At 41.2% G+C, this 14,708-nt stretch overlaps 1 protein-coding gene across 3 annotated transcripts in view; it reads right to left on the bottom strand.

Annotated features, from left to right (window-relative positions):
• Window positions 1-14,708, bottom strand: part of LOC140485736 (short transient receptor potential channel 3-like) — a 190,820-nt gene that overhangs the window by 67,099 nt on the left and 109,013 nt on the right. For 2 of the 3 annotated variants that reach the window (XM_072584215.1, XM_072584213.1), the window contains exons 3-5: window positions 8,537-8,590; window positions 3,005-3,193; window positions 1,047-1,211 (exon numbers count right to left, since the gene is read on the bottom strand). In XM_072584215.1, the coding sequence (XP_072440316.1) occupies window positions 1,047-1,211; window positions 3,005-3,193; window positions 8,537-8,590 (408 nt within the window). The remainder of the gene's footprint in view (window positions 1-1,046; window positions 1,212-3,004; window positions 3,194-8,536; window positions 8,591-14,708) is intronic. The other variant, XM_072584214.1, reaches the window with a different exon arrangement.

Genomic DNA, 14,708 nt, shown 5'->3' with positions numbered 1-14,708 from the left:
CGAATCCACCAGGTAGGAGAAAGTGAGGACTGCAGATGCTGGCGATCAGAGCTGAAAAATGTGTGGCTGGAAAAGCGTAGCAGGTCAGGCAGCGTCCAAGGAGCAGGAGAATCGACTTTTCGGCCATAAGCCTTTCCTGAAGAAGGGCTTATGCCCGAAACGTTGATTCTCCTGCTCCTTGGATGCTGCTTGACCTGCTGCGCTTTTCCAGCATCATATTTTTTATCTCTGAATCCACTAGGTACCCACTCTGGTTATTTTGTTGAGCTTTTCTGACATCTAACTTGTTTGGTAAAATGGGAGGTTGAATACTATTGAAGAAAGTTGTGGCATTCACACAGTATTTAACAATAAACAATAACCATCAATTGGCAACTCTCCAATATCTAGCAAGAATCTGCCCACCATGAAAAGCATAAAAGTTGGAAAAGAGTTACTTTGGCATCAAGATAGGCCTCGCCATATGTGGACTCCTAATTATGCCACAGTCAATGTTGCTCAGATCCCTGTAAGATTCTACCCTTTATCTTATCTTCAGCACTTGCCTTCTCACCTATTTTCATGTCATCTGCAACTTGGCATGAGTACACTCACTTCAGTCCTCCAAGTCACTCAGACATTGATTGAAAGTAATTGTGACACTCTTGTAGTCACAAATTACCATCCTGAAAATGCACCTTTTATCCCAAAGTCCTTTTTAGCATTAGCAATAAACTCTTCCTGCCCCTTTTTTCAGTTTCCATGGTTTTTAATGTAAATCTGATCCTTGAGGATGGTGGAGGTTTTAACTGTAAATAAAACATAGATTTTAACATGCTTTTCCACAATTCTAACAGATGTGGAATAAATCTCAGGTAATAAATCTATATTGTCAACTGTAGGCCAGCACTTGTAACATTAAACTGAAATCAAGGCTAAATGCTGAAAAATAGCAAAATGAAACTATATTTGATAACATTTCAACAATTGACAAAGGTTCATGATGTGTTCTATTGCATGATTTAAAGACATTATTAATTTCCATTCTGAAATAAAATATTGCTTACCTTGCTGCAAGGTGCAATCCAATAGCCAATTGCAAGAAATGGGAGCCCAAGCGCAATAACGAGCACCACAAGGCATTTCATAGCTATGGGCTGCTCCCGCAACCCTGAAAGGTTTTCATACCATATTGTGAGTAGTTGCTGTTGGCAATTTGGGTGTGCAACAAACTGTAAGGAGCAAATAATCATTCATTAAAGCAAATCATGTTAAATATCGGTTACTGAATTGAGCAACATTTTCTCACTCTTGCATTGTTTTGTTCTTATTTGTTTAGTGTATATGGATATTTTTTATGTAAAACAGAGATCAATAATGCATAATAGTCAAGTGTGGAAGGAGGCCATTTGGCCCATCGAGTCCACACTGACCATCCGAAGGGCACCCCACCCAAACCCACTCCCCTACCTTATCTCCATAACTCCATATTTACCATAGCTAATCCATCCAGCCTGCACATCCCTAAACACTATGGGCATTTTAGCATGCTCAATCCACCTAACCTGCACATCTATGGACTGTGGGAGGAAACTGAAGCACACAGAGGAAACCCACACAGCCACAGGGAGAATGTGCAAACTCCGGTCACTGGTGCTGTGAGGCAGCAATGCCAACCACTGAGCCACCTGCTACTCTTTAGGCAAGCAACAGGTGTTTTTCTATCAAATGGGAAAAGTATATTGTACATGTTGAAGTTCTGGAATTACACAATGAGATACCAATATCCAGTTCTTTTAAGGGTTATTAGAAATTCCTTTTTGCTATTTTAGTACAGCTTGAACAAAATTGCTAATGTAGTGGAAAGATGAACCATAGAATCCCTATAGTGTGGAAACAGGCCCTTTGGCCCAACAAGTCCTCACTGACACTCGGAAGAGTAACCCACCCAGACCCATTCCCCTATCCTACCTAATATCCCTGACTAATGCACCTCACCTACACATCCCTGAACACTATGGGCAATTTAGCATGGCCAATTCACCTAACCTGCACATCTTTGGATTGTGGGAGGAATCAGGAGCACCCGGAGGATACCCACACAGACAAGGGGGGAATGTGCAGACTCTTCACAGACAGTTGCCCGAGGCTGGAATTGAACCCTGGTCTCTGGCGTTGTGAGGTAGTAGTGCTAACCACTGAGCCACTGTTCCGCTCCAATTTCAAGTCCAGCGTCTGGTGCTGGAAAAGCACATCAGGTCAGGCAGCATCTGAGGAGCAGGAGAATCGAGGTTTCAGGCATAAGCCCTTATGTCTGAAACGTCAATTTTCCTGCTTCTCGGATGCTGCCTGACCTGCTGTGCTTTTCCAGCAACACACCTCGACTCTGATCTCCAGCATCTGCAGTCCTCACTTTCTCCCTGCCCCAATTTCAAGTATCAGATGCATACTTTATCCCACAACAGACAGATTGGTTGGTTTGAAATTTAACCATCCACCAGAAACCAAGCAATTGAGCAATTAAAATTAAGCAATTTACTTACCCACTTAGGTCCTAATTCTGTGTCACGTTAACCTGCAGGTTCTTGCAGGCAGATGGGATAGCCGACTTATTCAGGTGGAAGTCTCATCTAATAAGCAAATTGCCGCCCTCTTACATCAAAAGGATTCCAATGCAGTTTTAACCAGCCTGAGTGGGGGGTAATCATCAGTGTTTACCCTTTGCAGCTGATTTGCTTCTGTTAAGTCTTAAGTTATGACTTCTCTTGCCTACACCCACATCTTCCTTTCTGTAAAACCCTTTTAAGAACCTCTCTTCCTGCCAATTATCGAGAAGTTAGCTGTCCGTCAAGAATCCTGGATGGAGAAACTAGTGACTCAGCATTTCAAACCATGCGGTCAGTGCAAACAAAACTCACTGTTCAATCTAGAACAAACTCAAAATTTTGCATGTAATTTCGTGGGCCACGTTGTTAGTTATAATGAAGAATATTTCTAAATGCCAAGACTTTAAAAGAAATTGTACCTTTTTGACTTCATACTTAATGGCCAGTTTGACACGTGTTAATCCTGCTCTTTGACTGTGGTGTCCTTCATCCTGCTCAGCCTCCATGTCACCATTCAGAATGGCTTCAACTTCTTCACTGTCTCGGCACAGGTCAAGAACACCAACAACAAAGTCTTTGCATTGCATAGATAACTTCCGATAGTCATTCTAAACAAAAACAGTAAGAATACACTTCTTAGAAAAGTGGCTTCACAAAATACATGGTTATTTTGTTTTTGGGGAGTGTGAAAAGCCAAATTTGCTTTAAAAAGTTATATTTTTCCTCTCATTTTGAAAAATATATTTCACTCTTTTGGTTCCTCCATGCCACAAACCAAGAACTGATTAAAAATCTTGTAATGGAAACACTAAACTCTTCTTCGTCAACTCATCCAAAGAAGTTTCCCTTACAATAAAAAGAAATGTCTCCTATACATTCAACACATGTTTTTAATAGCCTGACTATGATGGGCAATTTATTGTAAGCAATAAGATTAAAGGCATAAAGTCACACTCATATGAAGTAGGAGTATTGCCTGTCAATATACTACACCAGATATTACAATCTAGTTTGTGACATCGACCCAATTGCAGGGAAAAAGCAACAGTATAATTGCATATGGTATGTATGCACCATTCCGGAAACAGGTGAGAATTTTATTTATCAGATGATAGTCAGTTTTGCTTATTTGTGCAAAACATTTATTTCTCATGTTGAAATGTCAAATGTAAGTTGGATGCTGTGAGAAAACTGAGTTAAGAACTGAGAATATATTTAGAAATGCCTCACTCTTGGTTTGCTTTATTCCAGAATTGTCACCTATGAACTCAGCATGCAGTCAAATTCAAATCACTTCTTAAAGTCTGATCACCAATTTTTTTTCTTTTTTGATAATCTAGATTTGTTTCAATCATTTTCGATGATTCAAAGTTGTTTAACCATTGCAGTATGAATAGCAGCAAGATATAACAAAACAAGCTGTTCAATTAATGTTATAAAGTAGATAACACAAAATTTACAAAATATTCAGCAACTTTAGAGCTCTGTTGTGACTACTTCTCATGTGATTTATGTACTTTACTTTCATGCTCAGATTGTTTTCAAGGTATCACTTTTCAGTAATGTCCCCACTGAGAGTATTATGAGAGTATTTTTGCTCCTAGTAACAGGTTGGCTAGTGAGCAGCGTAAATCTACAATTTATTCAATTTCACTTTTTCCAATAAACCACCATGATTCTGGTCAGTATTTTGCTAAACAGTGCAGTTAGCATGGATCAATGAACTTGCATATCTTTATTGTATAGTATTACTTGTTTTATCTCTGACATTCAATGCTGGATTTTACAATCTTGCTTTAGGAAGGAAATAGAAAATGCTGGACACTGAGTAGTGAAAGTGTTAATCCCATCTTCATTTCCAACAAAGGGTCTTTTCCAATGGCAAAAGAAAAGGGTGGGGCAGGAACCCCACAAGTTGCTGCTTAGAAGTTGCTGACAGTGCTCTGAAAATGAGCATTATAGAAACTGTAACTTTCAGCAACACAGTCTTCCTCAATCACACTTGCAGAGTGCAGCCATAGACTGGGGGCAGAAAGTGCATAAACAGTAGAAAAACTGGTGACATCACCTTTACAATAAATCTGCAGCCTGGTTTATATCTATGCTTACTAAAGTAAATGATGGGAGTGCTGTGATTGAATAATATGGTTTCCAAGATGTTCCGCCTGGCAACTGGCAAACTGTCAAGTGAAAATGCAGCATTGTAAAAGTAAAAAAAAATGTCTTCATATAAATTATCCACTTAATAAAATGTTATTTTGCATTGTACAAAGGTTGTCAATGAAAGGCTAGTCCGATGTGAAATCCTGAACTCTTACAGATCAACTTTGCCATTTTTTGGCTGTCATCAAAAGCACCAATGGATTCTATACAGCAGAGCTATCATGGAGAATGCCAGTTTAACAGTTTGATTACCTTTTAAAATTCTAATGAATTCCATACTGGAGGGCCTGTGTAGAAAGCTATCATGGAGAACGTGAGCTTCCTTAACTTGAACAGGTGTTAACAAATAAGTGAGCATCTCAACAAGTTCAAAGTTCTGTTTTAAGGCTTTTGGGTTCTATTTTGAAGTGGATTTTGGGTGAGTGAATTAGAGATGGTGAGAGAGGTGAAGTATAGTGAAATAGGATGAAGGGTGGTGAAAGTAGTAGGGTGGGTGAGGGAGGCCTTGTTTGATGAGGAGGTCAAAAGGGTAAGGAGAATAAAGTAGGGATGAAGGAGACAAAGGGTCAAGGGATAAGGAGGATTTCATTAACCTAGTTTTCAAATCAACTTGTTCAGAGACACTATTACACAACTATTGTGTTCAGTTTTGGTCAACTTGCTGGAGGAAGAATGTTATTAAAATGGAAACAGTGCAGAAGAAATTTACAAAGATGTTGCGAGGATGCAAGGGACTAGGTTATAGGGGGAGGGGTTGAACAAGCTAGGACTTTTTTCTTTAGAGAATAGGAAACTGAGGGGAGTGTATAACATCATGAGAAGCATGGATAGGGCGTATGTACTCATTTGTTTTTGCAGTGTTGGGGAATCGAAGGCTGGAGGGTATCAGTTTAAGGTAAGGGGGAAAGAATAAATAGGAACCAGAGGGGCATCTTTTTTACACAAAGGGTGGTAAACATATGGAATAAGCTGCCAGCGGAAGTTGTTGAAGCATGCACATTAACAATATTTAAAAGGCATTTGGACAAATACATGGATAGGAAAGGTTTAGAAGGATATGGGCCAAATGAAGAGAAATGGGATTAACAGGGATGGACATTTTGGTCAGCATGGAGCAGTTTGGGCCAAAGGGCCTGTCTCCATGCTGCAGGATTCTATGACTATGACCTTTGGAGCATGTGGACTTGAACCCGGGCATCCAGACCATGGTTAAGAGCAAGAGGGCCCATTTTATGAGGGCTTTACAATAATCTGAACTGCACAATGTCTCTGTTAATGGAGGTGGCTCTTCTGACGTGGCCACCTTGGCATCAGCCTGTCTCTGTCACAGAGGTGGGTTCTCAACTCTAGGCTGTTCCATTCTCCAGCAGATAAAAACTCTACCTGTCCACTCTGCTTGGATGGAGTCAGCGTCATGAGCTGCAGAAACATCTTGGGTGCTGATTCACTCTTCCATGATGAAAATCCAGCCCTCAGCCTTGAGGTATCACCTGCAAAACCACTTCATTGCCAGGGTCATAACTATTTCATGGTGGATAAGAGCCATGGAACAGTACACAAGATTGGAATGTATCATAATTATATAATGCACAAGTGGCACAGTAAATTAAATCACCCACACTGACGCTGGCAAAGAGGTAACATTAATAAACTAAGTTTTAGTTGATGATACCTTTGTAAAGGGCATGAGAAAAATGTTCATTTGGAACATAAACCTAAGAAGGAAAGCTAACTAAATTGCTTCAAAGGAATATAACTTAATAAAGAATCTATAAATAATACCTCAGTATTGCTGGGTGATTCAGCAATAACGAATAATACCCATTGAGGTTTATAAAATCATGAGGGGCATGGATAGGATAAATAGACAAAGTCTTTTCCCTGAGGCAGGGGAGTCCAGAACTAGACAGCATAGGTTTAGGGTGAGAGGGGAAAGATATAAAAGAGACTCAAGGGGCAACTTTTTCACACAGAGGGTGATATGTGTATGGAATGAGCTGCCAGAGGAAGTGGTGAAGGCGAGTACAATTGCAATATTTAAAAGGCATCTGGATGGGTATATGAGTGGGAAGGGTTTGGAGGGATGTGGGCGGGGTGGTGGCAGATGGGTCTGGATTGGGTTGGGATATCTGGTCGGCATGGACAGGTTGGACCAAAAGGTATGTTTCCATGCTGTACATCTCTATGACTCTGTGACTCTATGAGTGGGCACAAGTATGATTTATGTCAGTTGCATTCCCAATTGTAGCCAAATTACAGTGGCACATCTTCAATGGGACAGAGGAAGGTTCGGAGCTTTGTCATTGGTCCCTTTCCTCCACCAGAGTTGAACAGCAACATACTAAATCTCACTTCAAATTCCAATTGACTGTTAGAGCAGTGTTGCCAGAAAGAAAATAATATGCAAAAAAAATTTCAGGTTAATAAATAACAATGATACAGCACATTAACAATGATATCACAATGCCTAGCATACCACAGCTCCCAACATCCTTCTTCTGATCTACATGCCGCCCCTTGGCAACATCATTTAAACACACAATGTTAGTTTTCATATCTACACTGATAACAGCCAACTCTACCGCATCACCGTCTCTCTTAAAACCTCAAATTTGCAAAATTAGCAGATTCCTCATCTGGCATCCTGTGTTGAATGAGCAGAAATTTCCTCCAAATGAATATTGGGAAGATTAAAGCCTTTGGTTAAAGCTCCAAACTCTAGCAATCAATTCTATCTCTTTCCCTGGCACATCATCCAACTTTGACTCAGCTCACCCCTGCTGAAAACCTCATTCCTGCTTTTATTACCCCTAGCCCTGACTGCTTTAATACACTCCTGCTTGGTTTTTACTCTCCATACACTTAAGGTCATCCAAATGCTGCCACCCATATTTTAACTCACAAGTTCCATTCAACTGTTATGTCCATGCTCACTGACCTTTGCTGGCTCCTGGTTAAGAAATGTCTTGTTTTTAAAATTTTCATCCACTTTCAAAATCCTTCATGACTTGGTCTCTCCCTGTCTCTGTAATCTGCTCCAGTTCCACAACCCTGTGGGATGTCAGAACTCATGTAATGTTGGCCTCATGCTCCAATAATGGTGGCCACAGCTTCACTTGCAGTGCTAAATCTTCCTCCCAAAGCTCCTCTACCTCACTAGCTTGCTTTCTCCTTTAATACGCAGTTTAACACCCATCTTATTGACCAAGCTTTTGATCATTTAACCAACTATGATTTTGTGTCATTTTTTGTTTTATGAACCATTTGGGTATGTCGTAGGACATCAACTGGTCTTCATAGTTATTATTGTAGACTGCCTTTTCAATATTGAATAATTTCAAATCCTACAATCCCATTTTTACATCTGTTTGAGGTGATTCACAATCCTCTAAACATGAAGTTCCCTGAAAAGAATTTGTCTTTAGGATCCTTCCAATATCTGAATTGTATACACGAGACAGCAATTGTGCTACGGAACACTTTTCCAATTGTGCCTGCCGTTTTTAAGAGTAAATTGTTTTAAAAATCTCATGATGAAATGTGGCTTTGTGCAACATGAATTCCAGAACTGAACTAAGGAGACCTGTGAAGTCCTGTCACCAGCCTAATTGATGTCAGTGGGAGTTAGTGCCACGGCCAGTCACGTTTGCTTATCTCCTGGCAGTCAGTTGCTGAGGGGTCTGAGACCAGATCATCAGTCTACTCTTTCCTGGATTGTGACATGGAGTGACCTAAAAGAGGGGATGGAGAAAGAATATAACATAACTTCAAAAAAAATTAACGCTCACCGATGATGTCACGCTGTGTGGACACTTTACCAATTCATTTTTCTTGTTTTTAAGCTAGAAAAAAGATAATGAAAAGGCTTTAACATCCTAATGAAAGCCCAATGACATGAATAGGTGTAGTTACAGTGTTAATAGTTTATTATATTTTTAAATAGTAAATTTTTGTCACCCCAATGTAATATCCAAGATCCTGCTGGGAATGTGTGAGAACGTAACTCAACTAGAAGACAAAAATAATGAAACTGCAATTTATGAAAATTGAAATAGCATCACTAAGAAAAAGGCAAAGAAAAAATCTACACAGGCCTGCAGTTAGAAAAATTCTCTGTAAAACCTAACCTCAAACTCACAAACATAAATAAAATGCATACCTGAATAAATAAGCTATTTATCAAGCCTATGCCCCTATGTTTTAGGAAACATAAATCAGACTTGGAAGTATCAAAAGTGCAAAACATCTGTCATGCGGAGTTTTCAAATAATTATCTGTTAATTTGTTTAAATTACAGAAAGGGAAATCCATCAGCTACAAATAGAGGCGGATCAGGAAAATCCACCAATTGAAAACTACCAACTAACACAGATTTGCGCCACACCATTATGTTATAGCAATATAAGTAATCCTCCACCTTCTGAAGCCATATTCATTGAACATAGGAACTTAACAAATTGTGCAATCCATTTCAGATTGAGTGACACTATCTACGTCCAAGCAGCTGGTGCAGGCCTAGCTTTCACTGACATTTTTGCCAGTTTCCATGAGGATTTTGTTTTAGGAATGTGTCCTAACTTCCCATACATAATTCTGATACGTAGATGATACATTCATGATCTTTGTGTCTGCGGCCATGTGTGATGAATCATTTAATTAACTCCGTTCCACACTTACTCACTTTTGTGATAAATTATCTAACATACTCTTTTTCAACTATCCTAGTTGGCAAATCTGTTCACTGATAGCTGCAATAGGCATAACTTTACCAGTCAATCTACACACTGGAATTCTTTTAGATCTATGAGAAGGAAGATTGGGATGACAGAAACCTGGGTGGGAGGGTTAGCTGTGAGGCCAACATAGAGATTATTCAGTCTGATTTGAACAAGCTGAGTAAATGTGCAAATGCATGGCAGATGCAGTATAATGTAGATAAATGCTCGGATATCCACTTTTGTAGCAACAATAAGAAGGCAGATTATTATCTGAATGGTTATAAATTGAGAGACGGGAATGTGCAATGAGATTTTGATATTCTCATACACCAGACGTTAAAGGTAAGCATGCAGGTGCAGTAGATGGTAAAGGCAAATGGTATGTTGGCCTTCATAGTGAGAGTATTGAAGTACGGGAGCACGGATGTCTTGCTGCAATTATACAGGGCCTTGGTGTGACCACAACTGCTATATTTGAACAAAGAACATAGAACAGTACAGCACAATACAGGCCTTTTGGCCATCTATGTTGTACCAACCTTTTACCCTACTCTAAGATCAAACTAACTTACATACCCTTCATTTTACTATCATCCATATGCCTATGCAAGAGTTACTTAAATGTCCTTAATGTATCTGACTCTACTACCACCACTGGCAGTGCATTCCACACACCCACCACTCTCTGTGTAAAGAACCGATCTCTGACATCTCCCCTAAACCTTCCTCCAATCATTTTAAAATCATGCCCCCTTGTTTTAGCCATTTCTACTCTTAGGAAAACGTCTCTGACTATTCACTCTATCTATGCCTCTCATCATCTTGTACACCTCTATCAAGTCACCTCTCATCCTTCTTCAGTCCCATGAGAAACTCCCTCAACCTTTCTTCATAAGACATGCCCTCCAGGCCAGGCAGCATCCTGGTAGATCTCCTCTGCACTCTCTCTAAACCTTCCACATCCTTCCTATAATGAGGCACCCAGAACTGAACACAATATTCCAAGTGTGGTCTAACTAGGGCTCTATAGAACTGCAGCATAACCTCGCGGCTCTTAAACTCAATCCCCCTGTTAATGAAAGCCAACACATTATGGGGGACTTTAACTTCCCCAGCATTGACTGGAAATGCTACAACTCTAGTACATTGGATGGATCAGTTCTTGTCCAAGGTGTACAGGAGGGTTTCCTGACACAGTGTGTCAAAGGGCCAAGAGGGGAGGCCACATTGGATCTGGTGCTTGGTAATGAACCAAGCCAGGTGTTTGATTTAGTTGTAGGTGAGCACTTTGGAGAGAGTGACCATAATTCAGTTACATTTAGTTAAGTGCTGGAAAGCAATAGCTACAGGTCAAGAGTTATCAATGGGGCAAGGGCAATTATAATGCGGCTAGCTAGAATTAGGATGCATAGAATAGGGTAGCAAAATGCAGGGGATGCAGACAATGGAAATGTGGGGCTGGTTTAAGGAACAGATATTGCGTGTCCTTGATAGTATGTCCCTATCAGGCAGGGAGGAAGTGATAAGGTAAGGGAAACGTGGTTTACTACAGAAATTGCATCTCTTGTTAAGAAGAAGGAGGCTTATGTGTTGATGAGCAAGATGGTTCAGATGAGGTGATGAAGAGTTACAGATCAGCTAGGAAGCATTTAAAGAGAGAGTTAAGAAGAGCAAAGAGAGGACACAAGCAGTCTTTAGCAAATAGAATAAAGGAGAACCCTAAAGCTATAGGAATGTGAGGAATAAAAGGATGATGAGGGTAGGAACAGGACCAGTCAAAGATAGAAGTAGGAAGTTGAGTGTGAACCCTGTGGAGGTCGGAGAGGTGCTAAACAAACATTTCTCATCGGTTTTTCACTCAGGAAAAGGAGAATATTGTAGAGGAGAAGAATGAGGTACGAGATATTAGACTAGAAAGGATCGAGGTTAGTTATGAACAGGTGTTATCAATTCTAGAAGGAGTGAAAGTAGACAAGTCCCCTGGGCCGGCTGGGATTTATCTGCAGATTCTCTGGGAAGCTAGGGAGGAGATAGCAGAGCCCTTGGCTTTGATATTTAGATCAGATTAGATTAGATTACTTACAGTGTGGAAACAGGCCCTTCGGCCCAACAAGTCCACACCGCCCTGCCGAAGCGTAACCCACCCATACCCCTACATCTATATCTACCCCTTACCTAACACTACGGGCAATTTAGCATGGCCAATTCACCTGACCTGCACATCTTTGGAGTGTGGAAGGAAACCGGAGCACCCGGAGGAAACCCACGCAGACATGGGGAGAACGTGCAAACTCCACACAGTCAGTCGCCTGAGGCAGGAATTAAACCCGGGTCTCTGGCGCTGTGAGGCAGCAGTGCTAGACCACTGTGCCACCGTGCCACCCACAACCCCACGTTTAGTACCAGAGGACTGGAGGATTGCAAATGTTGTGCCCTTGTTCAAGAAGGGCAGTACAGATAATTATAGACTGGTGAGCCTTACTTCTATTGTAGGAAAGGTTTTGGAAAAGATTATAAGAGATAAGATTTATAATCATCCAGCAAGCAACAATTTGATTTCAGGTCGTCAACATGGTTTCATCAAGGGCAGGTTGTGTCTCACAAACCTAATTGAGTTTTTTGAGAAGGTGACCAAGCATGTAGATGGGGGTAGGGCAGTTGACGTGGTATACATGGACTTCAGTAAAGTCTTTGATAAGGTTCCACATGGTAGGCTATTGGAGGAAATGCAGAGGCATGGAATTGAGGGTGATTTAGCAGTTTGGATTAGAAACTGGCTTTCTGAAAGAAGGCAGCGAGTGGTGGTTGATGGAAAATATTCAGCCTGGAGTCCGGTTACTAGTGGTGTGCCACAAGGATCTGTTTTGGGACCACTGCTGTTTGTCATTTTTATAAATGACTTAGATGCAGGCATAGATGGATGGATTAGTAAATTTGCAGATGACACTAAAGTCGGTGGAGTAGTGGACAGTTCGGAAGAATGTTACAGGTTGAGGGGGACTTGGATAAACTGCAGAATTGGGCTGAGAGGTGGTAAATGGAGTTCAATGCAACTAAATGTGAGGCGATGCACTTTGGGAAGAATAACAGGAAGACAGAGTACTGGGCCAATGGAAAGATTCTTGATAGTTTGGGCATGCAGAGGGATCTTGGAGTCCATGTACGTAGATCCCTGAAAGTTGCCATCCAGGTGGACACTGCTGTGAAGAAGGCATATGGTGTGTTAGGTTTCATTCGTAAAGGGATTGAGTTCCAGAGCCGCAATATCATGCTGCAACTATATAAAATGCAGGTGCAGCCACACTTGGAATATTGTGTACAGTTCTGGTCCCCATATTTCAGGAAAGATGTGGAAGCATTGGAAAAGGTGCAGAGGAGACTTACCAGGATGTTGCCTGGTCTGGAAGGAAGGTCTAATGAGGAAAGGCTGAGAGACTTGGGTCTGTTGTCATTGGAAAGAAGAAGGCTAAGAGGGGATTTGATAGAGACATACAAGATGATCAGAGGATTAGATAGACTAGACAATGAAAGTCTTTTTCCTAGGATGATGACGTCAGCTTGTACGAGAGGGCACAACTACAAATCGAGGGGTGATAGATTTAAGACAGATGTCAGAGGCAGGTTGTTTATGGAGAGAGTGGTAAGGGCGTGGAATGCCCTACCTGCTAAGGTAGTCAACTCAGCCACATTAGGGAGATTTAAACAATCCTTAGATAAGCACATGGATGATTTTGGGATAATGTAGGGGACGAGCTGAGAATAGTTCACAGGTCAGCGCAACATCGAGGACTGAAGGGCCTGTTCTGCACTGTATTGTTCTATGTTCTACACCATATGCCTTCTTAACAACCCTATCAACTTGGGTGGAAACTTTGAGGGATCTATGGACATACACACTAAAATCTGTTCGTCTACACTACCAAGAATCTTGCCTTTAACCCTGTATTCTGCAATCAGATTCAACCTTCCAAAATGAATCACTTCACACTTTTCCAGATTGAACTCCATCTGCCACTCCTCAGTCCAGTCCTGGATCCTAGCAATGTCCTGTTGCAACCTACAACAGCCCTTCTACACTATCCACCACTCCACTAGCCATTATATCATCAGAAAACTTAATAGCCCACCCTTCCACTTCTTCATCCAAGTCATTTAGAAAAATCATAAAGAGCAGAGGTCCCAGAACAGTTCCCTGCAGAACACCACTGGTCACCGAGCTCCAGGCTGAATACTTTCCATCTACCTTCACCCTCTGTCTTCTATGGGCCAGCCAATTCTGTATCCAGACAGCCAAATTTCCCTGAATGAGCCTACTGTGGGAAACCTTATCAAATGCCTTGCTAAAATCCATGCCCATCCACTGCTCTACCTTCATCAATGTGTTTTGTCACATCCTCAAAGATTTAATAACGCTTGAGGCATGACCTGCCCCTCACAAAGCCATGCTGACTATCTCTAATCAAACCATGGCTTTCCAAGTATCATAAATGCTCTCAGACTTAAGACTGACTGGTCTGTAATTCCCAAGATTATCTCTATTTCCTTTCTTGAACAAGGGAATAACATTGCCAACCTCCAATCATCTGGCATTCCTCTAATGGACAGTGAGGATGCAAAGATCATCGCCAAAGACACAGCAATCTCTTCCCTCACTTCCAGTAGTAACCTTGGTTATATCCTGTCTAGTCCAGGGAACTTATCTATCCTCAAGTTTTTCAAACTTTTCAGCATATCCTCCTTCTTAACATCAACATATTTGAGCTTATCAGCCTGTTTCACGCTGTCCTCACAAACATTCAGTGGTGAATACTGAAGCAAAGTATTCACGAAGAACCTCCCCTACCTCGTCAACTCCAGTGACAAATTCCCTCCATTATCCCTGATTGGCTCTACTCTCACTCTGGCCTCCTTTGTTCCTCACATAAGTGTAGAATGCCTTAGGGTTTTCCTTAATCCTACCCGTTAAAGCTTTCTCATGCTCCTATTTAGCTCTCCCTCCATTCTTCAGATCCTACCTGTTAAAGCTTTCTCATGTCCCTATCTAGCTCTCCTGTCCATTCTTCAGATCCTTTCTGGCTACCTTAGAACCCTTTAGAGCCCTATCTGATCCTTGCCTTCTCAACCTTAAGAAGCTTCCTTCCTCCTCTTGACTAGATGTTCCACACCTCTTGTCACCAAGGTTCCTTCACCCTACCATCCCTTCCTTGCCTCAGTGGGACAAACCGAACCAGCACTATCAGCA

This window comes from Chiloscyllium punctatum, chromosome 14 (genome assembly GCF_047496795.1).
Source record: "Chiloscyllium punctatum isolate Juve2018m chromosome 14, sChiPun1.3, whole genome shotgun sequence".
NCBI lineage: Eukaryota > Metazoa > Chordata > Chondrichthyes > Orectolobiformes > Hemiscylliidae > Chiloscyllium > Chiloscyllium punctatum.
Note: the sequence above shows the minus strand (reverse complement) of the source record. Positions and strands in the feature narration are given on the sequence as shown.